The 25,906-nt window shown below is 49.2% G+C and overlaps 4 protein-coding genes across 7 annotated transcripts; 1 reads left to right on the top strand and 3 right to left on the bottom strand.

Moving 5' to 3' along the window:
• Positions 1-5,043: 5,043 nt before the first annotated feature.
• Positions 5,044-6,582, bottom strand: LOC130402654 (stonustoxin subunit beta-like). Its single transcript, XM_056606911.1, has 3 exons — positions 6,137-6,582; positions 5,182-5,687; positions 5,044-5,112 (listed from the first exon to the last, which is right to left on the bottom strand). The coding sequence occupies exons 1-3, from the start codon at positions 6,438-6,440 to the stop codon at positions 5,044-5,046; spliced, it is 879 nt and encodes a 292-aa protein (XP_056462886.1). The 5' UTR covers positions 6,441-6,582.
• A 377-nt stretch (positions 6,583-6,959) lies between these two features.
• LOC130401626 (C-type lectin domain family 10 member A-like) lies at positions 6,960-9,589 on the bottom strand. The gene is made up of 5 exons (XM_056605526.1): positions 9,523-9,589; positions 7,908-7,958; positions 7,529-7,671; positions 7,275-7,375; positions 6,960-7,190 (listed from the first exon to the last, which is right to left on the bottom strand). The coding sequence occupies exons 3-5, from the start codon at positions 7,646-7,648 to the stop codon at positions 7,025-7,027; spliced, it is 387 nt and encodes a 128-aa protein (XP_056461501.1). The 5' UTR covers positions 7,649-7,671; positions 7,908-7,958; positions 9,523-9,589; the 3' UTR covers positions 6,960-7,024.
• Positions 9,590-9,913: 324 nt separating this feature from the next.
• Positions 9,914-19,101, top strand: gps1 (G protein pathway suppressor 1). 2 transcript variants are annotated; one of them, XM_056605111.1, is made up of 14 exons: positions 9,914-9,999; positions 10,820-10,912; positions 13,773-13,954; positions 14,375-14,539; positions 14,745-14,880; positions 15,000-15,077; positions 15,236-15,296; positions 15,852-15,937; positions 16,261-16,355; positions 16,586-16,691; positions 17,345-17,425; positions 17,518-17,655; positions 17,998-18,132; positions 18,356-19,101. In XM_056605111.1, exons 1-14 carry the CDS (start codon positions 9,967-9,969, stop codon positions 18,428-18,430), a joined length of 1,464 nt encoding a protein of 487 aa, XP_056461086.1. In that variant the 5' UTR covers positions 9,914-9,966; the 3' UTR covers positions 18,431-19,101. The 2 variants fall into 2 exon arrangements, with proteins under 2 accessions (XP_056461086.1, XP_056461087.1); XM_056605112.1 differs by lacking the exon at positions 9,914-9,999 and adding an exon at positions 10,020-10,724.
• dus1l (dihydrouridine synthase 1-like (S. cerevisiae)) lies at positions 18,238-25,881 on the bottom strand. Of its 3 annotated transcripts, none has more exons than XM_056605101.1 (14): positions 25,703-25,881; positions 24,781-25,053; positions 24,207-24,315; positions 23,954-24,004; positions 23,744-23,856; positions 23,546-23,628; positions 23,335-23,438; positions 22,316-22,463; positions 21,935-22,031; positions 20,931-21,025; positions 20,462-20,628; positions 20,298-20,335; positions 20,088-20,163; positions 18,238-19,834 (listed from the first exon to the last, which is right to left on the bottom strand). In XM_056605101.1, exons 2-14 carry the CDS (start codon positions 25,015-25,017, stop codon positions 19,623-19,625), a joined length of 1,530 nt encoding a protein of 509 aa, XP_056461076.1. In that variant the 5' UTR covers positions 25,018-25,053; positions 25,703-25,881; the 3' UTR covers positions 18,238-19,622. The 3 variants fall into 3 exon arrangements, with proteins under 3 accessions (XP_056461076.1, XP_056461075.1, XP_056461077.1); XM_056605100.1 differs by having other exon boundaries at positions 18,241-19,834; positions 24,781-25,033; positions 25,703-25,880; XM_056605102.1 differs by lacking the exon at positions 18,238-19,834 and having other exon boundaries at positions 20,113-20,163; positions 20,422-20,628; positions 24,781-25,033; positions 25,703-25,877.
• Between the last annotated feature and the right edge of the window lie 25 nt (positions 25,882-25,906).

Here is a 25,906-nt window from a genome sequence, read left to right as displayed (position 1 = left end):
ACATGTATTGTTTGTTGTATTGAACATGTATTGTTTGGTTTCTTCAATTCCACCTCTAGTCAAGCAAACCAATATTTTATTATAAACCTTATTATTTTATAAGCTAAATGGCATATTCATAAATGTAAATACTCGAATCAGAAACCGCTTTTTGTTGTGTTTGAGTATGAAACCAGGCAATACATGGGGAATATTCTATGTTCTAGAAATGGGAAAGCTATTAAAACCCCTATGTGTGTGCTCTTTATAATCTTTTTATTTAATTTAATGCTGCATTTTGTATTTTTTGTGTCTGTATTTTATGTCTGCCATTTCTGTACCCCCTGGCTGCTAATTGTCAATAAAATGTATTAAAAAAATAAATAAAAATAACGTTTGTATGTGTCAGGTCCATGGTCACCAATGGAGAAGATTATTGATACCCTCCGAAGTTTGTTTGGCCGATGATGTGGAGAACAATCGTGTTGAAGACACAGATGCAGTAGATAGAGTGCGTGTTCTGGGAGATAGGATAGACGACTTATCCTCACTGGTACGTTTTGAGGCCAGTGTGGTAAACCCAAAGATTTCCCAAGTGCTACAGGCACTGGGTGCGAGACATAGGGTCGGAAGACCGTAGACCCACCGTGGAGATACCCTTGGAGCAGGGGCGGACTGGCCATCGGGAGGTTCGGGAGATTTCCCGAACGGCCGGACGATTTCAGGCCGAGCCGGCCGGCCGTAATTCTTTTAGTTTTTTTAAATTATTTTTTATGGTGCTTTTTTATATATTTATATATTATTTTTTGTTGTAAAAGATGTAAAAAAATAAATGAAAAAGTTAAGTAAGCCGTGATTTGGGGTGACCTGCTGCCGGATATTTACTTACAGCGCGAAACGGAGCTCTTGCCTGACGGTGAAACGGGGCCGATGTATTACTGTCAATTTAGAGGGGGGAGCACCTTCACAGTGTATGGGGGCAAAGCGAGCGGCCAAAACGAGCGGCCGAACGGCCCCTCCCAACTTGGACTGCTCCGCGGTCTGTCATTTCTGATTGGCTTAGCCTGACACACGGCCGGGGCACTTACCTCTCGTTGATCTCACTGAAGTTACTAGTGGTGGATTCAATGATTTGTTTCCGTGACCCAGTTCGCGTGATTCAGTTCGCCACGAGGAGTCGTTCGCGAATCGTTCCTTCGTTCGTTCGTTCAGTCGAGTTTCCGGTAGCACTAACTCCCCTGAGTCTGACTGACTCAGCTGAGAACCGTGCAATGGGGTCAATTCCATGATGCGATTTACCGCTACCGGAAACCGGGCTCAACGAACATACGATTCGTGAACGATCGATTCACCGGAAACTCGACTGAACGTGGTGGAGTTGTTCGCAATTCAGCCTAGTTTCCGGTAACGGTGAATCGCATCATGGAATGCACGCCATTGCACGGTTCTCAGCTGAGTCAGTCAGACTCAGGGGAGTTAGTGCTACCGGAAACGAGCGAGGGAGACGAACCGGTTCAGTTCGTTCGTCCTAAAGACTCGGTCATTCGAACCGGTTCGCGAACGACCGAGCCAACACTAGAAGTTACACAGAAATACGAAAATGTCCAAAAGGAAAAAAGGTGGTGAAGAGGAAAAAGAATTGGGTGGCGCTCAGAAGTTGAGGTTGAAAAGGAAAAAAATGTTAGAGCCAGACGCAGCCAAATGTGCTAAATTAACCGACCTTTTCCGTGGAGAAGCCAAGGTTGACGGCGACGCCCCTGTCAGCGAGACCAATGGTTAGGCGGGAACAGGACACAGCGGCATAGCTATGACAGGTGCACTAGCGAGCATGTTTGGCAATATAATAATGACTTAAACTAATTATGGAAGTACCAGAGACGTCGGAGAACTATTCATAATATTGTAATGCCCACGGAAGAGGCAGTGAATGAAGTATTGATTAGAGAGCGATTTATTAGATACCACCACTAATAAACCATTGGAACACTTCAACACCGGTAACCACAGCAACGCACAACAAACCCCGGCCCGCAATATTCTAAACACATGCACATCCCAACATTGACATGCAGTTGCAATGCACATATCCACGGATAAGGACTAGTTTTTATTATTTTACACCGTGGCAAAATTCTACGCGCGCTATTCCCGCGGTCTCATAAAAGGCCTCTCCATCCCAAAGTCCCGGGCCAAATTTCTGGGCCAGTCCATCCCTGCCGTGGAGGCAATAGGAAGTGACGTAGTTCCCGCCCAGACGCTGATTGGCTGATACGTTTGCCACTTTGCAGATTGACTTTTTGGATAACGTTTTGGAAACGTTTTGGAAAACGTTTTGGATTACGTTTTGCCAAATCTTTTGCAAAGCGTTTTGCGGATTGAAATGTCATTTGATTATCGCTCCCCACGGAGCGTGGCGAAGTGGATTGCAATCACGGGGACGCTGTAGCTTTTCAATTTGAATAAAGGAACTCAAAGAATTTGACGTAATGTTATTCTATTTTCATTGTTATAAATTTTTCAAATTTAATTGAGTATTGCATTGTCCCTTTGCATATTAAAATACACTTTGAATAACGTGTTTACAAATTACATTATCAAATTGCATAATGAATTGTCAATTGCATAATGTAATTGCACATTGCATTGCCATTTGAATTTTGCTACATATGCTTCCATAGTCCCCGGCTGCTGCAATGTAATGTTCTGGTGCCGGCAGATCCGGGGTCAGATAGACAGATAGTCAGTCTGAAAGCCAAAAAGGAGTCAAATATGGATATGCCTTTTGCGTTTTTCGTCTGTTTTTTTTTTTAAGTGTGAAATTATTTTGAAATGTATTGATTTTAGGATTCTTGTTCATTTCACATAGAATAGCCTCATCCAATCAGGTCCAGGGGTGGACTGGCCATCTGGCATACCGGGCATCGTCCCGGTGGGCCGTTGACCCAATGTGGGCCGGTCCGGTCCGCAATGTTTTGTTTTTTTCTCTCTCTCTAAATTCCCTCCAATTGGGCCGCCAATGGGCTACAGAGGGCTAGCAGTGTGTGGCCAGCATCGACACATATTATTGGTCTATGTTTGTCATTGTCAATCAATCATGGGCTGACAGGCTCAGAGAGCCCTGGCAGTGCTGTCAATCACAACAGAAACCAGGGTGGGCGGGACCTCATGGCATGGGCCGGAGTCGTGGGAGTCCGCGACTCCCACGAGTAATTAATTCATATCTTAGACTTTTTCTCGCAGCTACAGATAAAAAAATTTTAATTCTCTATTTATGGTTTCACAATGACTGAGTCACATTTGAAACAAATGCGTTTCAGCTCTAATACTGCTACTGTCTGTAATATGTTTCTATTTAGATTATTTGTCAGGATATTTTGTTATTATTGTCCGAGTCTGGTTTTAACTAATGCTGGGCTTACACAAAAAGATTTTCCCATTCACAGACTAAAAACTGCAAGAGAGAAATTAGCGTTGGATCAAGTGTGATATTTAACAAGCGTTTTGTAGCTATGTAGATATGGGGTATGGAGATGCAGCGACCACAGGATGTCTGTTAACTTCCTGTTCAAGTTTCATACCTTTCTTGTCAGCAGCACAAGAGACACAAACTTGAAAAACAAAAACAAAAAAAAGCAATTTGCACTGCTATTTGCAGTGCTGTACTATTATTCGGATGTATGTACTTGATTAAATTGTTTTAATAAAGTACATACAGGGTTCTTCCTGTTCGTCTCGTCCCACCCCTAGTGCTGATAATGTAGTGGGCTGGTCTGGACAGAAAATGCCAGGGCTGCATTTTTGTCCCAGTCCACCCCTGATCAGGTCTATATTCTCGCGCAAAGTATCATGGGTAGGATATTACCCAACAGAAGAGGAAGAAGGGCAGTGAGAGTGTGTCCGGCCGTCTGTCTGTGGTTTCTTTCTACAACCGACACAGAGACACTGAGGCACCCCCCCCCCCCCCCCCCCAACCAAAACCCAGGGAGGAGGTCCCAGAATAAAATCGGAATAACATTTGTTTTATGTATCATTTCTGATTAATATATTATTATTCTTAAGGCGCTTATGGAAGCATTGTTCACTAATAAAACAAGAAATCATCGGCTGAACACACGAGAACATTCAGTTGGATCCACTGAGTTGTTTATTACAATTATGCTTCACTAACAAAAAAGACAGAAAAATAGTCCCTTACATGAACACAATAAAAACGAGGACTAAAACAATAGAAGCAGCAGACTTTCATCAACAGGTGTGCAAATATCTTTAATAACTGAAAATGTTCTGCGGCCGCTTGCTTCCCAACAGAACACAAAAAATCAAGATTCAGTTTAAAGTCATTTACAGCATGCAACATTATCCCATAGACATCTTGGTTATTATGAATAAAACATAACATCTGCTTTAAATCAGGTCGCATATCAGGATTATGACAAAAATTATGATATAAGAGCCCTTAAGACTTAAACTGGTGAAGTCTGAAAATATATAAAGATTAACCATCAATAGGTATTTTATGTACATTTCAAGTAATAAATGTGCTTATCTAACTATGGGAGACCTTAAAAGCCTTTTCATGGTTTAGGGTGCAGGGTGCCCCACCCCCCCCCTCCCCCCTCCACCCCTCACCCCCTCCACCCCCCCCTGCACCCTCCAACCTCCACCCTCCACCCTCACCCCTCCACCCCTCCACCCTCCCCCCTCCCCCTCCACCCCCTCCCCCTCCACCCCCTCCCCCTCCACCCTCCACCCCCCCCCTGCACCCTCCCCCTTCCACCCCCTCCACCCTCCACCACCCTCCACCCCCCCCCTGCACCCTCCACCCTCCCCCTCCACCCTCCCTCCACCCTCCCCCCTCCACCCCCTCCACCCTCCCTCCACCCTCCCCCCTCCACCCCCCTCCACCCTCCGCCCTCCACCCTCCACCCCCCTCCACCCTCCCCCTCCACCCTCCACCCTCCACCCTCCACCCTCCACCCCCTCCACCCTCCCCCTCCACCCTCCACCCTCCACCCTCCACCCTCCACCCCTGAGGCACCCCGCAGACCCCCCCCCCCCATTTCTCTACAACTGAGGGACCACCGAGACGCCCCCCAGAACCCCGGGAGGCTCCTGCTGCCCCCCGCTCTCTTTCTACAACCGACACAGAGAGGCTGAGGACCCCACTAGGGGCCCCCCTGGGGTCCGCCACCAGAACCCCACCCCCGGGAGGAGGTCCTCCTGGGTGAAGGAGGACCAGAAGGTGTGGAGGTGTGTCAGTGTGTCTGAGGACCCTCCTCCACCTGGGGACACTCTGTAGAAGGACAGAGAGCCAGCAGGCCGGTCCAGATACACTCCTACTCTGGTGGAGCCAGCGGGGCGGAGAGGGAGGGCTGTCACTGTACCGTTGTACCAGGCAGAGTAACGACCATCAGAACAATCAAGACTCCAGGACTTGTTGCTCCGTCCAAGCCTGCTGTCATCACCCCGTCCTCTCCTTGTGATTCCTCTGTATGTCACTCCTATACCAACCCCTCCTTTCCACTCTACCTCCCAGTAACAGCGGCCAGTCAGAGCCTCTCTACCCAACACCTGGGGCACGGAGTCAAATCTGTCTGGGTGATCCGGATACGACTGGTCCTCTACAACCTCCGTCACCTTCCTGTTGTCCTCAGACAGAGAGAGGACTCTGTGGGCCGTGTTGGGGTCCAGTGTGAGGTCACAGGCATCTGAGGGAGAACCAGACATGATGAGCTGCTGAACCGCTCTTCATCCTCCTCATCATCATCACTAGTACTGTTCTCCTGCGCTCTGTGTACATATATATAGATATGAACACATACATATATATACATATGTACACATACATAGATACACACACCTCAACAATGACGTTATGAAAACATCAACAACAATATTATGAATACATCAACAACAATGTTTTGAAAGCATCAACGATCAGAATCAGAATCAGAAAGGATTTAATTGCCAAGAAGGGTTTTACACCAACCAGGAATCTGGCTTGGTGAATAAGGTGCATACATTAAGACAATAACAATGAACAATGAACAAACAGTGATAGATGTATAACACAATATAAACAAGCAGGGACATAAGTGATCGATTAAAAATAGGATGAATACATCAACAAACGTCTCTCCTTGGATCCAGGACTTACCAAAGACAAGCAGCTCAGCGCTGTGATTGGCCGTGCCAGCGCTGTTGCTCGCCATGCAGCAGACCGTGTTCACGCCGTACCTCCCACCTCTGACGAAGAGGAAGCCCCTCTCCACCCAGGCCTCTGATTGGTCGTCTGTGCCGTCCCTCTCCAGGGGCCTGCCGTTGTGGAGCCACTCTACTGTGGGCTCCGGCGTGCCGCCGGCGTGGCAGGTGTAGCGGGCCGTTTGGCCCACGGGCAACACGTGGGTAGAGGAGTGGAACTCTGTGATGCTGGGGGCCTCCTCCTCCTCCTCCGTGGGCATCACTGAACCTGAAGAAACCAGGAGGAGAGGAGTGAACGTCTACAACACGGATCTAGAGATGCAGCGTCAGACACTCCCTTCACTCTCTCCTAACACCCGTCCACTAGAGGGCGACCCAGGGGATTCACACCCAGTATTCTGGCCTGCCTTTTCATACATGATTGAGTATCACAGCAGTGTCCACAAAGATTACCCAGGGAGGGGAAGTCACTCCACGAAGAGATTAACGAGTCGGGGGCGGAGCTTGTGGAGGAGAACGCAAAACCGTTCAGCAGCTCCAATAGAAACTAGTGCAGGTGAACCCAGAAAGGGTTGACCCTTGTGACCTGACCGTAGGAGACCACAATAGAAACCTGACCTCAGTAGACCACAATAGAAACCTGACCTCAGTAGACCACAATAGAAACCTGACCCAAGTAGACCACAATAGAAACATGACCTCAGTAGACCACAATAGAAACCTGACCTCAGTAGACCTAAACACATCCAACAAACTTTCAACTCTTAAAGAGTGTATTTACTGTATCTACGGCACAGAGAACAGAAAGGAGGAACCGTTCTCCACTCATGAACACAAACAAAGTCTACGGACCCTCTTTGTTCCGCTCAGCCTCCAGATGATCCAGGTCTAGGACCTTCTCACAGATCCAGTGGTGCAGTCTGTTACACGGCTCTTCAGACCAGCCGTCCTCCCCTGCTAAGACGCAGTCTCTTGCTCCGCCGTCATCGCGTGGTTTAACGTGTCTCCAACTGAGAACCACGAGGAGGAGACAGTGGAGGTCAGTCTGTCACTCTCAGAGAAGAGATGCTGCTGAACAGAGTCTTCAGTCTTACCTTGAGGTCATGGGGGTACCATCCACCCACTTGTGGGTCCCCTCCTTCTCTCGATCACTCAGTCCAATCCAGGAAGAACCCATCAATCTGCTGACAAACGCCTGTTTCCAAAGGTAATAGCATCTGTTGTCATGACCACAAAGTACACACACACACACACACACACACACACACACACACACACACACACACACACACACACACACACACACACACACACACACACACACACACACACACACACACACACACACCAGTTCTTCTCTGCTGTTGATGACCACCAGGTCTGCCTTTTTCTTCTGACAGTCTTCTCTACTGGCCCTCCAGCCCTTCTTAGTAGTAGAAACACGGTAGAGACTCTTGTCGTGAAGCATCCAGCCCTGAAGTGTCAATTCAACTGTTGAATGTAAAAGAACATCCTGAACAAACAGAGAACTGCTTATCTTACGGTCTTGGTTACGGACACACAACCCTGAGACCTGACCTTAACAGACCACATAGAAGCATGACCTTAATAGACGACAATAGAAACCTGACCTTAGTAGACCACAATATGAATCACAGAAGCAAAGGGTGTTTTTGAAATGAATGTTAATGACGCGATTGATTTAATAACTTGGATAAAACCCTCACCGAGTTCATCCAGTAAGTTCTCTCTCCCCTCTATCCAGGGTGACGGTGAGTCTAGGACAGGACAGAGGAATACAGAAGATATGACCTCTAAAACAGAACGACATCGTCTCTAAGCATCACAGGACCCACAGCCAACCAAACACAAAGTCCATAATATTAATACTAATTAAAATAGCAATAACTTTTGCCTATAATGTTACAACGTATAACATATAAGTTCAGCTATGACGTAATGAAGCAAGCATAATAATTTCCTCTCTGCGTCATGAAGCAAGCATCTTTTGCCCGCCAACGGAGCTTCATGCCAATTCATTCTCAACCACGGCCGAGATAACCACCGTAGCATGTCTCTACCTGTTGTGGAAGAGGGAGGGACGGCGGAGAACCAGACGCAGTCGGTCCATAATATCGTAACGACCACGGAAGAGGCAGTGAATGAAGTATTGATCAGACAGCGATTTATTAGGTACCACCGCTAAACCGTTGGAACGCACAAGACCGGTAACCATAGCAACGCCAGTAAACAAACCCCTCGAAGCCCAATCCCTACGCGCTACGGCCGTCCGGAGGCTCACGCAGCTTTTGGCCGTAATATAACACATTGAATTATATAATATTATACACTATTAGATATAGAGCTCCGGGAGTGCAAACGGCAACAATCCCTTTTTCCTCCATGCTGCGGTTCACCCCGGACGGCACTGCGGGGAACGGTTGGCCGGTTGAACGCTGATTGGCTGTTACGTCACTCAGTGGCCACGCTGATGAACGCTGATTGGCTGTTACGTTACGTTCCTCAGTGGCCACGCTGAAGAACGCCGATTGGCTGTTACGTTACGTTACGTCCCTCAGTGGCCACGCTCTTGAACACTGATTGGCAAGATTGTGAGGGCAAGATTACAGATTGTACATTGGCTACCTGACGTGAGAGATGTTTTTTTATTGTTAACAGAAGAATGCGTCATTGAGATTAAACATCTCTTCAAGTGATCTGGCCAAGAGAGGCAGCAGTAGCCTACAGTCACACATAGCCCATAAAACATAAGAAAAATAAAACAACTGATACAGTCGGCAGGGGGCAGGGGGGATTTCAATATTACAAGACATTTCGGGAGGCTCAATGTGGTGGATAATGTTTAAAGAAAAATAACGTTTTGCAGAAAAGTGTCTATGATGGACATAAGGCTCAGGTGGGAGAGTGTGTCGACGGCGGGGCTGTTATCTCAATCTTGCCGTTGTCTTGAAACATCTGCATCCGCGTGTGTGCAGTGTGTGTATGCACGTGCATGTGTGCGCGTGCGTGTGTGCATGTGTGTGTGGTGTGTGTGTGTGTATGCGGTGTCCTGCGCTGCCCTTGTCTTGAAACGTCTGCATCAGCACGCCCGTGTGTGCAGTGTGTGTGCATGTGCGTGTGTGTTCATGCACGTGCGTGTGGATTGTTTGTGTGTGTGTATTCTGTGTTTATGGGTGTGCGTGCGGTGTATGTGTGCTAACCCTATTATTATCACTAAATCTAACAAAAACAATATTTAACATTATCATTGCTATTAATACAATTAATGCTATGATTATACTGTATTGTAATTCTATTTAGGAGGATATGATTTAGACTCACTGAAGCGCAGGGAGATGAGGAGAATACTCAGCAGTCCGATGCTCACAATGACAGTGATGTGAAACCATAGAGCTGTTCAGGGGTAGGACACACACACACACACACACACACACACACACACACACACACACACGGTCACTTCGGCTAAAAAAGTTTTATAAACATAAATCTTAAATGTATTTGGAGGAAATCATACTTTTTTGGATCATTGTTTTGGACTGGATTATTTCTTTTAAATTCTGTATAAAGGGACAAACTCTTTGAGCATGCGGATGTGGTTTGTTTGCAAGAGACTTTTTTATCTATTCAAGATCTGGATAAACTGAATTGCATTGCCATTTGAATTTTGCTACATATATGCTTCAATAAATCACAACGACCGCCTCCTTATTATAATACTGCAGCACAACGCCACCTGGTGGACAAAAGTCGCAAATCCCGGAGATGCCGTTGCCTGTGCAGGTCTTCAACTTTCAGGTAGTTGTCAAAATGTATTATTATTTTCATGTCTATCGTGAGACACAGATTTTAAATCAATAGGTAATGGTGCACTGTGCATTCACACCAAATAACCCGTGCCTCGTAGCCTGACTCATACATAGCAGTTTAGCTGTCGTTGAGTTGCCTAGAACGCTAACGTTAGGCTACCACAGGCGTCCTAAGTTATCTAGCATTTGCAGTCAAGCTAGCAGATGTGTGTATTCATAAACGTGACAAAAAACAATATCCTCAGGATTAAACGTGTTTAAAATCGTCTTTGCGTCTTAGTCTGACCACATGAAAGCAAGAACAACACATTTTGGTTCATCTGAAGCTAACGTTGGCTAGCTTACTTTGTGTGTACACACTTGACACGCTAGCTAATGGAGCTTTCTAATGTTGATAGCTGTAACTTGCTTTGTTAATCGATACCTCCCCCCATTTGATTAGATCGTCTATACCACATCATTAACAAGAATCTCAAAACTCAAGATAGGAAATAGGAATGCTAATTGGCGTATAACAACACTAGGCAGAGCTTAAACTACATGACAATATGTATGTGATATATTATGTTATATCTATTACAATACAAGTGGTCTTCTAAACGTTTTTAGAAGCTAACATATAGTACCTAATGAATGTCTCCGTAGCAGATAACTATCGGGGTGGGATGTGATTAGTATGGTAATATGTCCGACCAGGATGGCTTTGAATATAAGGTAAGAATATGTAGTGTATGCATTAAGCCAGAGGGCAGCAACAGGACAGGCACACATCTGCTTCCCCCTAACCTCTGTTGGGGGTGAACCTCCAGGGCCCAGTGGAGCCCATGCAGATAGACGCAGACCCCCAAGAGGACCAGCAGAATGCTCCAGACATCAACTTCGTAGTGGAGAACCCAACACTGGTACGTCTATACGTTTATATGTAAACCGCATACAGTACCTCTTTAAGCATGCTTGTTGCGTCTTAAATAATTGTGGTTTATGATTCAAATGAAAGGTCCAGGGTGTAGAACTGAGGAGCATCTAGCAATGAGGTTGCATTTTGCCACCGACTGAACCCCCCCCCCCCTCACACCTCCCCCCCCCCCCCTCACACCTCCCCTTCCACTGACTACGGTGGCCGGTGTTGGGCCAGTTGCTACTTCCAAAATGAAGTCATCGTCTGTGACAGCAGGGAGGAGCAAAGTGCTCCTTGTTAGATTTATGAATTGTATTGAGTTAGTAAATGTAAAACTGTAGGTCATAGCTTACATTTAAGATCCTTTTTACATTGGACACGAATGTTCCGTCCAATAATGTTTTGTTCAACCCCCACCTCCAGCTACAGCGGCTTCATGCTAATGTTGTTCACCTCTCTGCTGTCCATCCCGTGTAGTACCTGGAGCAGTACTCCTCCAGCTACAGCGGCTTCATGCTAATGTTGTTCACCTCTCTGCTGTCCGTCCCGTGTAGGACCTGGAGCAGTACGCCTCCAGCTACAGCGGCTTCATGCTAATGTTGTTCACCTCTCTGCTGTTCGGGCCGTGTAGGACCTGGAGCAGTATGCCTCCAGCTACAGCGGCTTCATGCTAATGTTGTTCACCTCTCTGCTGTCCGTCCCGTGTAGGACCTGGAGCAGTACGCCTCCAGCTACAGCGGCTTCATGCTAATGTTGTTCACCTCTCTGCTGTCCGTCCCGTGTAGGACCTGGAGCAGTACGCCTCCAGCTACAGCGGCTTCATGCTAATGTTGTTCACCTCTCTGCTGTCCGTCCCGTGTAGGACCTGGAGCAGTACGCCTCCAGCTACAGCGGCTTCATGCTAATGTTGTTCACCTCTCTGCTGTCCGTCCCGTGTAGGACCTGGAGCAGTACGCCTCCAGCTACAGCGGCTTCATGCTAATGTTGTTCACCTCTCTGCTGTCCGTCCCGTGTAGGACCTGGAGCAGTACGCCTCCAGCTACAGCGGCTTCATGCTAATGTTGTTCACCTCTCTGCTGTCCGTCCCGTGTAGGACCTGGAGCAGTACGCCTCCAGCTACAGCGGCTTCATGCTAATGTTGTTCACCTCTCTGCTGTCCGTCCCGTGTAGGACCTGGAGCAGTACGCCTCCAGCTACAGCGGCTTCATGCTAATGTTGTTCACCTCTCTGCTGTCCGTCCCGTGTAGGACCTGGAGCAGTACGCCTCCAGCTACAGCGGCTTCATGCTAATGTTGTTCACCTCTCTGCTGTCCGTCCCGTGTAGGACCTGGAGCAGTACGCCTCCAGCTACAGCGGCTTCATGCTAATGTTGTTCACCTCTCTGCTGTCCGTCCCGTGTAGGACCTGGAGCAGTACGCCTCCAGCTACAGCGGCTTCATGCTAATGTTGTTCACCTCTCTGCTGTCCGTCCCGTGTAGGACCTGGAGCAGTACGCCTCCAGCTACAGCGGCTTCATGCTAATGTTGTTCACCTCTCTGCTGTCCGTCCCGTGTAGGACCTGGAGCAGTACGCCTCCAGCTACAGCGGCTTCATGCTAATGTTGTTCACCTCTCTGCTGTCCGTCCCGTGTAGGACCTGGAGCAGTACGCCTCCAGCTACAGCGGCTTCATGCTAATGTTGTTCACCTCTCTGCTGTCCGTCCCGTGTAGGACCTGGAGCAGTACGCCTCCAGCTACAGCGGCTTCATGCTAATGTTGTTCACCTCTCTGCTGTCCGTCCCGTGTAGGACCTGGAGCAGTACGCCTCCAGCTACAGCGGCTTCATGCTAATGTTGTTCACCTCTCTGCTGTCCGTCCCGTGTAGGACCTGGAGCAGTACGCCTCCAGCTACAGCGGCTTCATGCTAATGTTGTTCACCTCTCTGCTGTCCGTCCCGTGTAGGACCTGGAGCAGTACGCCTCCAGCTACAGCGGCTTCATGCTAATGTTGTTCACCTCTCTGCTGTCCGTCCCGTGTAGGACCTGGAGCAGTACGCCTCCAGCTACAGCGGCTTCATGCTAATGTTGTTCACCTCTCTGCTGTCCGTCCCGTGTAGGACCTGGAGCAGTACGCCTCCAGCTACAGCGGCTTCATGCTAATGTTGTTCACCTCTCTGCTGTCCGTCCCGTGTAGGACCTGGAGCAGTACGCCTCCAGCTACAGCGGCTTCATGCTAATGTTGTTCACCTCTCTGCTGTCCGTCCCGTGTAGGACCTGGAGCAGTACGCCTCCAGCTACAGCGGCTTCATGCTAATGTTGTTCACCTCTCTGCTGTCCGTCCCGTGTAGGACCTGGAGCAGTACGCCTCCAGCTACAGCGGCTTCATGCTAATGTTGTTCACCTCTCTGCTGTCCGTCCCGTGTAGGACCTGGAGCAGTACGCCTCCAGCTACAGCGGCTTCATGCTAATGTTGTTCACCTCTCTGCTGTCCGTCCCGTGTAGGACCTGGAGCAGTACGCCTCCAGCTACAGCGGCTTCATGCTAATGTTGTTCACCTCTCTGCTGTCCGTCCCGTGTAGGACCTGGAGCAGTACGCCTCCAGCTACAGCGGCTTCATGCTAATGTTGTTCACCTCTCTGCTGTCCGTCCCGTGTAGGACCTGGAGCAGTACGCCTCCAGCTACAGCGGCTTCATGCTAATGTTGTTCACCTCTCTGCTGTCCGTCCCGTGTAGGACCTGGAGCAGTACGCCTCCAGCTACAGCGGCTTCATGCTAATGTTGTTCACCTCTCTGCTGTCCGTCCCGTGTAGGACCTGGAGCAGTACGCCTCCAGCTACAGCGGCTTCATGCTAATGTTGTTCACCTCTCTGCTGTCCGTCCCGTGTAGGACCTGGAGCAGTACGCCTCCAGCTACAGCGGCTTCATGCGCATCGAGCGGCTGCAGTTCATCGCGGAGCACTGCCCGCAGCTCCGCGTGGAGGCCCTCAAGATGGCGCTCTCCTTCGTCCAGAGGACCTTCAACGTGGACTCGTACGAGGAGGTCCACCGCAAGCTGGCCGAGGCCACGAGGTGGGCTCGGTCAGCCGACTGGCAGAATGTCAGACGTCCTGTTGAGGGGGACGTATTGCACCACCCGGTGTGAGTGGGATTAGCCGGTACAAGCCGTTTGGAAAACCGTCCTCTTCTGACATCACGAGTGGGCGTGTCCGTCATCCGTCATATATCTAGGTGGCCGCGCCCACTCGTGATGTCAGAAGATGTTCAAAGCGGCCTGTAACGGTTAATCCCACTCACCCCTGATGGGGTCATATGTCACCATTCATTTTTTTCAAATGCAAAACTTTTCAACATTAATTTGAAGTGGCTGCAAAACGGATCCATCCCTCCCTCCCTCCCTCCCTCCCTCCCTCCCTCCCTCCGTCCCTCCCTCCCTCCCTCCCTCCCTCCCTCCCTCTAACCCTGGTGCTGTGCTGGTTGCCCCCCCCTCAGAGAAGCCCCCGGGGAGGCCGAGGCGGCGGCAGAAGGGGCCGTGGTGCCTCCGCCGTTGGACACGGCCTGGGCCGAATCCACCCGGAAGAAAGCCTTGCTGAAGCTGGAGAAGCTGGACACTGACCTCAAGAACTACAAGGGCAACTCCATCAAAGAGAGCATCAGGTTGGGCTTCCAGCTGGACACCCAGGATGTAGACATCGTGTGTGTGTGTGTGTGTGTGTGTGTGTGTGTGTGTGTGTGTGTGTGTGTGTGTGTGTGTGTGTGTGTGTGTGTGTGTGTGTGTGTGTGTGTGTGTGTGTGTGTGTGTGTGTGTGTGTGGCCTTTCTTTTCCTTCCGTCCTCATCCTTGTGTCGCCCCCTCCCTCCAGGAGGGGTCATGATGACTTGGGGGATCACTACCTGGACTGCGGCGACCTAAGCAACGCACTCAAGTGCTACTCCAGAGCCAGAGACTACTGCACCAGCGCCAAGCACGTCATCAACATGTGTCTTAACGTCATCAAGGTCAGGCCCGCGGTCAATCTACACCCAGTGTTCCATGTTACACCAGGGAATTTAAAGAATCCCAGAGGTTGGACTTTCTGTTTTGTGACCAGACCCTGAGGTTGTTCTCTCCTCCCCAGGTCAGCGTTTACCTCCAGAACTGGTCCCACGTGCTGAGCTACGTCAGCAAGGCCGAGTCCACGCCCGAGATCGCAGAGGTTCGTACCAGGCCGCTTCACAATACGCACGACTGCTCTCAGAGACAACCTTCCTGTTTAGTTTTTCTGTTTGACCAGTTTTGTCACTTCATGACTGTTCACGCTATTGTGCTTTTAATTGTGTATTTGTGTGTGTGTGTGTGTGTTTTGTCGTAAAGCAAAGAGGAGAACGAGATAGTCAAAACCAGGCGGTTCTTGCCAAGTTAAAATGTGCTGCAGGTAAGGAAACCTTTCATCGCCCAGACTTTCATCGCTATAGCTACCAAAAGGCACCTGTGTGTGTGATGCAGACCAGTCGTATGGATACCGTTCTGTTTGCTGTAAAGCTCCTTAGGATTCTATTTTCACTGTAAACGCTACCATCACGTCAAAGCATGTAGGATACACTTTTCTCCAGCTTGGTAACACCTATATCCATCTCTGCAAAGACTACAGTCCACAGCTTGGTGCAGGAATGGTGTTCTCCTAAAACCCTGTTGGGTTTAAGTCCCAGTACTTTAAGCAGTGCTTTCTGCTCCGACAAAATAATATTAACAATAATAATACTACTTATATGAATACATAGCAAGGATTGAAGTGATGGCTCAGAGTGTAGCTGACCACGGTGTTAGTATTTGCACCTGGTTCAATCTATGAACATCCTTACTGTACCGACAGCGATATATTGTTGAACTTCTTCTGACAAATGTACTTATTGTAAGTCGCTTTGGGTAGAAGCGTCTGCTAATGCCCTAAACGTCGATCTAAATGTAAGGTGTTGCCTTCATGCTCCAGGTCTGGCAGAGCTGGCGTCTCACAAGTACAAGGCGGCCGCCAAGTGCTTCCTCCAGACGTCCTTCGACCACTGCGACTTCCCAGAGGTGAGGTTATTATAGCTGCCCCCGTTCCTGTTCTCCTCCCAGACCATCAGGACACGGGATGTCCGGGGTCGGGGCTGGGCATGCTCTCCATGACTGAACCAAGGGTGCACGGTGGGGTCACTAGCTCCTCCATGCAGCTAGTTTGGTCCTATTGTTACCTGGTTAACACCGGTTACATCAGCACGAGTACTACAGCAGTGAGAGCAATGGGGTTAAAAACAGGACAAATCCCCGTCTCCCAGAAGCTGTTGTACGGTTCAGACTGGGCAGATGGAACCAGTCGACAGAGCGACTGACTGCTCCCCTGTGTTCCCCCGTCCCAGCTCTTGTCCCCCAGCAACGTGGCGGTGTATGGAGGCATGTGCGCCCTGGCGACGTTCGACCGACAGGAGCTCCAACGCAACGTCATCTCCAGCAGGTCAGACTCCCCTCCTCACCAGGGCAGACGCTGAGCGTGTGGACCCAGGTTGACCCAGGTTGACCCAGTCACATCGCTCTGCAGTGGTTCAGGAAAATCTGGTTTTGTTTCAACTTAACTTGGATGTTTTCCAGATTAGGAAGTCTAAATGTATTTTAACCAAGGGTGCACTAAAACGTATTCAGTAAAATGACCCTTCGTATTTAAATAATCTTTTCCATCCCCCTCAGCTCGTTCAAACTGTTCTTGGAGCTGGAGCCTCAGATCCGAGACATCATCTTCAAGTTTTATGAATCAAAGTACGCCTCCTGTCTCAAACTGCTGGATGAAATGAAGGTAAGACCGACGTCAACGCCCAGCACTGGAACGTAACCCATAGACTCCAGTATCACACAGAGAGTTAATGTTTCATGGGGCGGCAGTAGCTCAGGAGGTAGAGCGGGTTGGCTGGTAACCTGAAGGTTGCCGGTTCAATCCCCGGCTCCTCCTAGCTGAGTGTCGAGGTGTCCTTGAGCGAGACGCCTCACCCTGCCTGTTAGCTCCCGACGAGCTGGCTGTCGCCTTGCATGGTTGACTCCGCTGTCGGTGTGTGAATGTGTGTGTGAATGGTGAATGTGAGGCAACATTGTAAAGCGCTTTGAGTGGCCAATGGTTAGAAAAGCGCTATATAAATGCAGTCCATTTACATTTACATTTACATGTGATGCATCATTTACCTTTGCATATGGAACGGCCATCCAAAAGCATTTCATCTCCTTATTCTCTAAAGACATTTTTGGATTATTTGTTTATAATTAAACAGTGCCCCCAATTGAGACGTATGTTATTAAGGAACAGGTTTAGGCGCGGCCTCTTGCTCAAGCATGCCCCCATGGGGATTGCAGACGTGGGCCTCAGACCCACAGCCCTCCGACGGGGTTTGAGTAGCTCTGCCTCCGCCGCAGCGCCCTCCCCTGTTGTGTGATGTAATGATGCTCTCCTCCCGTCAGGACAACCTACTGCTGGACATCTACCTGGCCCCCCACGTGAGGACACTGTACACCCAGATCAGGAACCGAGCCCTGATACAGGTGAGGAGGGCCTGACCCTCACGTCCACACCCTGGGTCCATTCGATGTGGACTGTGAGGTCCTTACCGTCGGGTCCGTGTGTTCTCCTGTAGTACTTCAGCCCGTACGCGTCGGCAGACATGACCAAGATGGCGCAGGCCTTCAACACTTCAGTGGCGGCGCTGGAGGACGAGCTGACTCAGCTCATCCTCGAGGGCCTCATCAACGCACGCATCGACTCCCACAGCAAGGTAACGGCGCGTCTGAGGCCTGTGGGCAGAGCTGCCCTCGCTATCCACATCTTAAAGGGTCTGTAGGAAGGATTGGAGAGGTAGATAGTATATCTGGGGGAGAAACATGCCCAGGCACTCCTGCGTGGGCTCCAATATCTTATGACTAGTCTAAAGCTCGTGCAGGGATTGTTTCCAAAAACGCCATCATGTCCATAACCCTCATAGTTCCTGCAGCCCCCTTTTTAGACCTTGGTTTAAACCAGATTTAAAGGCGTTGATCTTCAGCATGGATGGAAGTGGCTAAACCCTCTCATCATAGCAACCCCGGTTCTCTGAAGTGACGGATCCCCCGTGTTCTAGATCCTGTACGCGCGGGACGTGGACCAGAGGAGCACCACGTTTGAGAAGTCACTGATCATGGGCAAGGAGTTCCAGAGACGGGCCAAAGCCATGATCCTCCGCGCAGCCGTGCTGCGGAACCAGATCCACGTCAAGGTGACCCAAGATGACTGATCCGAGCTGAACAGGGTCTTCCCCAGACCGCATTGAGACTGCAGTCACAAAGAGCTATCATTTGCTTTGTGCTGATGATGCGTTAAACACCTCCATGCGAAATTGTATTACATCCAATTATAATTTTGTACTTTTACCCCAAAGAATTAAAGAAAGCATAACGGATGCGTAACGAATGTGAAAATGTACACACGTGTGTTTTCAGTCCCCACCGCGGGAGGGCAGCCAGGGGGAGCTCACGCCCGCCAACAGCCAAACCCGGATGAGCACAAACATGTGAAGAGGTCCCGAAGACGGAAGACTTTGTCTAAATTCAACAAGAGTCCCGCCCTCTCTAATTCGGACGCTGCCATGGTCGATGCCCAAAATGTTACTTTCCCGGTATTGGAGCTAATGCATAACGAAAGGACCATAAATTCGTCCGATAATATAGTTGCATCGGTTTATCATGAACTTATTATGCATCATTGTTAAAAGAATGTTGTTTGGCAGGTGGCTGGCAGCAGAGCAGCTGCTGCTGTTGTATGTTAAGAGATGCACTTTAGTTGTGACCTAACAATACGCATCACCGTTCGAGACCTCAACAGAATGAGCTTTTAAAATAAATGTCGCAAAACGTTTACCAGACTCGCTGTTCTTAATCCCCGGTTTGGTTACCCCAAACCAGGGTCAAACACACAATATTTCAACCTTAGTGGAAAAGGATCAAATAAATCAAGTGGGGTTTAGTGATGGTTGACCATTTGGTTGAGTGGGCTCATTGTGAGATCCATGGCGTTACAGAATGTGTGCTGTTCAGCGGCCATAAGCCGGTCAGCATCGGCCCAGATCAGAGGCAGCAGCTGTCAGAGGCGTGTTTACAAACTAGTGTTAGAAAAAGCATTGACATTGAAGTGTTGCGTGTTGACGTGTAGTAAGTTGATTTATCAACCGTCCTACTTGTAACTTTGTTGATGGATGCGACCTGGTAGTCACTAGTCTGCAGCCTTCGCCCACCATCATGAAACACTCAGCCACTGGGCACAGCCCACATCAAGTCCAGAATTCCCAGAATCAGTTCACCAGGCTCACAGGTTGGTGCCATTTGTACAGGGACCCACTCTGCTTTGACACACCTGAGGTGAAACCACGGCGTGGTAGGATACCGTTTATTGGTTTTAGATCTGCGGTCAACGCCCTTCACTCCATCCAGTGGCCGTTAAACTAAACTCACTGGACCCTGGACTGGCCTACACATCCTAATGTTAACACACAGGAAGGCATCAGGTGGTCTAACGTTGGGAGATACATTTAAGCTCCTGAACGCCATGTTCAGAGAGCACGACTGGGAATGCTGGATTTGACTTCATTTTTAATGAACGAACAAAACGAAAATAAAAGACGTCCGCAGACCAAAGACGTGTAACAGTTTTATAGCCATAATGCGGGAGATGATAATGTGAGGTCGTGAATATGAACGGGAATGCGGGTCCTCATGGAGGCGTGTGGCCCCGCTCTGTGGTCTGTGTCTCTGGGAGGACCTGGGGGCCGCCGTGGGGGTCAGTCTCCTGGGGGCCGCCGTGGGGGTCCGTCCCCTGGGGGCCGCCGTGGGGGTCGGTCCCCTGCGGGCCGCCCTCCCTCTCCTCCCTCTCCTCCTCCTCTGCTTTCCGTCGGTCTGCTTTGGTCTTGAACCGGATATCGTGGCCTGGGCGGTGCGCACACAGAATCAATTAATACACATTTCTATGTCGGTTGTGTTCAAGAAATAACTACTTGAGCTCATGTTGGACAAACAGACGTCACCGGGGTCACCAAATACCTCTAAAGTGGCGCTTCACATGGAACGAACGCGTCCTATTGACCATTGTTCATCATGTCCCATCTATGTATCCAATACAAAGCTCTGGTATGACCATGCCCAGTGTGTACTGGTGTGCGGTGTGTTTCCCTCCACTGACCTGAGCAGTCGGCCACGTCCCTGTAGGCCTTCTTCTTGCAGCACGCGCGACACATGTCGAACACGCACTTCTTTCCCTGAGGAGGAGAACACCGTTAGCTTCATATCGCGACCCACGCTCGTGTACATCTATTCTTTTTATCAGATGCACGACACTCGACGCTTTTTTCCCCAACGTATCAATATAGTTAGAAAGCTTTAATCCCTTTACCTTTGGGTGGCCACACTGGTCACACATCAAGTACTTTGCTGCAGGGATGAAAAGAGATAAATGTGTCATCGACTCCATGAACTCAAGTTTGCCGATATGATTCAGATCATCTCTGGCCTCATACGTTATCTACAAGCGTGACACCGAGGGCCGACGGGACTCACGCCTGCTCTCAGGGTCCCAGTTCTTGTAGGGGTTGCGGGCCTGCTTCTTCTGCTTGTTTTTGGACAGGACGTCAGGGGTCCCGTCAGAGTCCTCCAGCGCCCTCTTCTGACTCGTGATCCTCACCTCTGAGCACTCGCTCTTACCGTTTGGGTCCAACTCTTTAGGCCTGGAGAGAAACAACGAAGATCAATGCAGCCCTTCCTTTTAAATTTGATTGATTTTCCAATGTTTTCTTTTCATATTTGGGACCAAGCTTTTCATACAGATAATTCTTTCATCAAGACTTATTAAGAGACAAGTTAATCCCCATGTAAGGGTACAAACCTACGTGGCACACATGTTGCCATTAGAATCCAAATATAACCAAAAGGCCAGAGGGATCGGAGAGCAAGAGTCAAGTGGCTTTATGGGACGACCGTCGATGAATATTCCATTAGAATGATCCACAATAAGTCGATGTTGACTCACGGTGGTCTGATGTATGGCTGGCACCTCCAGTGAGGGAAGGGGAGGTCCCCCTGTGGCCTCACCGCGACCCCCTCCTTCTCTCTGGCGATCTCCTCCTGCGAGGACAGCACACATCAGCCTACAGCCGCGGTCGTCCTCTAGGAGGCCTGGACCAGCTGATCATTCACAGAGCGCCGTGAAGGATGACCACTTCATTTAGATATCGGGGAAGTATGAGGCCAATCGATCGCAAATACCAACATTTCATGCTTTTTTTAAGACTCACACTCAGACCAAAATACACAAACTTGAACGTGAGGTAACTTCTGGGAAGACAAGCTGGAGATAGAGTGGATAGCAAGTAGAATCATAGTGTTGAGAGCAATGTTCAGAGGATGAGGTAGCTTCTCTCCTGCCATCAGGAGAGAGGAGCCTCACCATTTAGTCCTAATATTATAGATTCAAGGGACCCCAAAGTGCGGAGGACAATAATGTGTGCCACAGAAATAACTCCTGAATGTTGAACCGCCTCAAGGCTCCAAGCCCTGGATCTTGTGGTTCGTCTTGCTGTCCACTCAAGCCTTCCTCCAGAGATTTTATCAAATCTGACCCTGTTCAATCTTTTCCTAAAATCATACATATTTATTGCCTCTGGTTGAGTCCATTTTGTCTCATCATCGGTGTTCTGGCTGACATGACCCCCATTAGGAAATGGGACCACAATCCACCCATTTATCCATCCCAACCCCACACATATTTACCATAAGCACTCGCGCACATGTTATAATATCTACTTATCTAATGCTATGTGATTGCACACAGCATTACAGAAACGAGTCCAGACGCATTTAAAATTCCCTGAGGTCAAATGTACTCTGTTTCGTTTGCTAGATACATCCCCTGCAAGTTGCTCTTTAAGCAGCAGATCAAAGTGTGTTTGATCTTTGCGTCCACTTTGATCGCTGTGGACCACAGCCCCGGGGGGGTCTCCCAGCCACGAGTCCTCCCTGCAGGTGAGCTCTTACCTGGCAACGCAGTCGCAGCTGTCGGCTGACCTCCGCCATCCCCTCGATGCTCTTCACCTTGCCCAGCTCCTCCCGGAGGTCCTGGTGGATCTGTAGTCTGTGTGGCACACACACACACACACACACACACACACACACACACACACACACACACACACACACACACACACACACACACACACACACACACACACACACACACACACACACACACACACACACACACACAGTTACTCCTAGGCATTGCGCTTAGTGAATAGACCACCATCAAGAGCACTTTCAACTTCTCTCTTGGCTTCATGTTTGGTCTGCCTACCGGAAAAAAGTACAAGCGGCACCAAACACCCGCATGCGTCATTCTTAACCCTCGGGCTTACATACGTGTGGTGCCACAGCTTGAAGAGGTGGGCGCGCACGAAGGACTGGGTGCTGGGGGGATGCTGCTTCACCACCTCCAGGTACTCCTCCGCCATCTCCCACACGGGGGGGCTGCTCCCCTCGAACAGCGCCGGGTTGTGGAGGTTCCCCTCTGGACCACAGAGGATGAATCCATCAGCGGTTGCGAGTTAAATGCGCTTTGAGAAGCTCTGGTTCTGGTTGACCGCCTGCCTCTGGGTGAGCCCGTCCATGTTATAGACTGCTCCCGGGTCGTTGATGACCAATCAGGGCATCCCTTCCCCGATTGGTTCGGGGATTCCATCTTGCCTGTCAATCACAGGATTCATCGAGGCAACCGCTGTAGGTCACTAGAAGTGACAGCCGCAACTCGCCCCTTCTGCCAAGAGACTCAGTGGAGGTGGTGCCCCTAATCAAGCCAGAACACCCAACCGACTCCAGACAAGCTGTTTCTTCAGCTGATTCTTTCCTGGTGGGATCGACCCAAGGACTCTCTGCCTTGCTGCCGTCTGCTCTACTCATTGAGCTACTGATGTACCCACAGTTGGAGATTAATTTTTTTTTAACGAGAAAGCATAATCTAGCAAAGGAGACGTCCACTAACTATCATAGGATACCACATCCACCATCTACTGTATCATAGAATACATCCAATATATATACACGTATCATCAAATACTACATCCACTATCTGTAATAGTAAGCCACCTAGAATACATATCCAAAAATGCAGCCAACTTTATTTCATGGACCAGCAATTTTCTTTTGATAGTCAGAAAACTCTACAACCTCAGGCAAAGCACTACTCTTTGAGACACAGAATAATGGAAATATCTTGTACAAGTAGGCACTATCTATCAGAGAATGGCCATTGTCCCGATGGGGAAGGTCGTAGGGCAAGATAAGCTGCCTCCTCTGACACCAAGCTTGAGGGTTGGTCATACTAACAAACACAATAGGATTCCTACGGATACGACCCCCTAATAATAACAACAATAATTCACCTGCGCTCATGACGCCGTGGACCCCCGTCTCCTCGATGCATCGCTCCACGTCGCTCAGATGCTGTATGTTACCATTAGCAAACACAGGGATGTTCACGGCCTTCCTGCGGGAAAGAAACCCAAAAACAATGCAAAGAGAATCCTGCGTGTGTCAGCAGGCAGGGGCCAGCGTAGAAGAACAGAACGTGCACTTTGTACCAAGACGACTCACCGTACGGCCTTGATGTGTTCCCAGTCGGCTATCCCCGTCAGAGGGCCCCTCTGGTCTTTGGTGCGGCCGTGTACCGTCAGCAACTGAAAACATGTGGAATGGCTCTCATTTGAACTGCAGAAACACTTTGTTTCATCATAGTCGTAAATATCTCCGTTTCGTTCCGTTCTTTTTGTTCTGAACTAGCACTCTCCGTACCTGACAGCCTGCCTTCTCAAGCATCTGTGCGTAGCCCACGGTCCTCTCTACGTCCTGGAACACGCGGATCTTGCAGGTGATCGGCACAGACAGCTTTTCATGGGCCAGCTTCACTACGAGCCGATGGAGCAGATCAAACGTTCACCATTAGTTTGATCAACCTCTTACCCCCTTTCTGCCGTCGCTTCTCCCTCCGGGGTCTTAGCTCACCCATCTTCTCCAGCAGGTCCCATTCGTCTTGGAGGAACGCCCCGTAGTGCCCTAGAGGGGAGCATCCTCAAATCATACAGCTGGACTCAAGACGCTCAATCAATTCACATCCATAAGTCCTCCTACAGGCCCTACGGCGAGGTACGTTTCAGTGGGTCGTGGCAACATGCTACCAAAGCATTAGCAGCGCTTCTAGCCCAAAGGAAGAGGCTCCGGTCCTACGTAGCGGACCCCAGGGTGGCGCCGGGAGTACCTCTCTTAGCGATCATCTGAGGGCAGCCCAGGTTAAGGTCGATGGCGTCGCAGTGCTCCTGGACCAGCAGGGCCGCCTTCAGGAAGACCTCCGGGTCGTTGGCACAGAACTGCCACACAAAGCACAACGCACGGACCAGATGTGTGAGGGAGGCCCTCCGCACACCATCAAGAATAATTGGGTTTGATTGACTTAACTGTTACGGTGTGCATGATGACAAACTGATTACAATGCTTAGGTGTAGTCCATGTGTCCTGAGGAATGTTCAATGTTATGTTGATCTACGTCCCCTACATCAGGTGAGGTCGGTGATGGTGGGAGGTTATTCTACATCTTCGATGATTGCCAATTTTCCTCTGAGTGAAAGTCGATATCAGAGAAGGTAATTTGGCCTTTGTTCATTCATTTAGTGGTGCTGATGTCGACTGATCCAGTTTGCAATATTGTCCCGTCTGCTTCCCATAAATGTTAACTTGTGTACTGCTTCTATAGTCTGTACCTCTTTGGACCAAGCTCACCAGTTAGCGGGTACCGGTGGGTGACACGTAAACACAATTCTTCTGTCAATACTGACCTGTGTGATGAGCGGTCGGTCCTCAGCGCAGACCTCGGAATAAAAGTTATCCCTCCTGTAGTTGGCATCGCGGACAAACACCTGGGCATGCAGCATAGGAGTGTAGCACAGCTGTGCTCCGTGGCGGCGGCTCAGCAGCCGCCAGGCCAGCTCACTCTGGTCCACCATGGGGGCCACGACATACCGTGCCTCTCGCAGCGTCGTTCTCCAGAACTCCAACCCTTGGAGCTTAGGCATCACGGGAGCCTTGCACCTTGATGGAAACTATTCTTACTTTTTTGTTGGGCAGATGTGTTGGGCAGAACATAATGAATAGTGTATACATAAACTACAATCCCAAGTAGCCTCACGTACTGTTTGAGTACAGCGTAGTATGAGTAACGTCATAACATCAACGCTATGTCGCTTTTAAATGTTCATAAGGCACGCTTCATTTTCTAGATATAATGGTCTGGTTTGACTGGTTTGACTGTTGAAAACACGACTGACAGCTTATTTATAGTCATCTTGAACTCCTTGCAACTGAGCTCACAGAGCAGCAATACGTAATCAAGTAGTACGTTATACGTATAAGGTTGACACTAATAAGTTATTCCTAATTTAGATGTTAGCGATAGCGATAGCCACAGCGGACGAGGTGAGCACATGATGCATCAGTTGAAGAGGACGCAGAACTCGCAGAGATAGCTTTCATAATAAAAGTCAACAACAAACAAATCAATAATGTTCATCACTTATGATTTGCCATTCATTTTTTTACCAACATAATACGTTTAATATCTATATCTATATATAGAGCGCTCTCTCTCTCTCTCTCTCTCTCTCTCTCTCTCTCTCTCTCTCTCTCTCTCTCTCTCTCTCTCTCTCTCTCTCTCTCTCTCTCTCTCTCTCTCTCAATATACAGTAGTCTAGCCGTATTTACCTGTTAGTTGTGGCACAAGGGTGAGCAGTGGCTTTTTAACTAAACTGCAGCATACAGCCTTTTCCAAATGAGTTTTCCCAATGAGTGTAGCGCTCAAATGTTACCGATAGGAAACCAACAGCGCAAACAATTTTCAGTCCACGTGGAGCACAACATTGAAACTGTATTTCACACAGTGTATGGTTTCAACTTTAAAAAGTCCAT

The sequence above is a fragment of the Gadus chalcogrammus genome, chromosome 2, assembly GCF_026213295.1.
Source record: "Gadus chalcogrammus isolate NIFS_2021 chromosome 2, NIFS_Gcha_1.0, whole genome shotgun sequence".
Taxonomy (NCBI): domain Eukaryota; kingdom Metazoa; phylum Chordata; class Actinopteri; order Gadiformes; family Gadidae; genus Gadus; species Gadus chalcogrammus.
The sequence above is the reverse complement of the archived record's forward strand: the minus strand, read 5'-3'. Positions and strand labels throughout refer to the sequence as shown.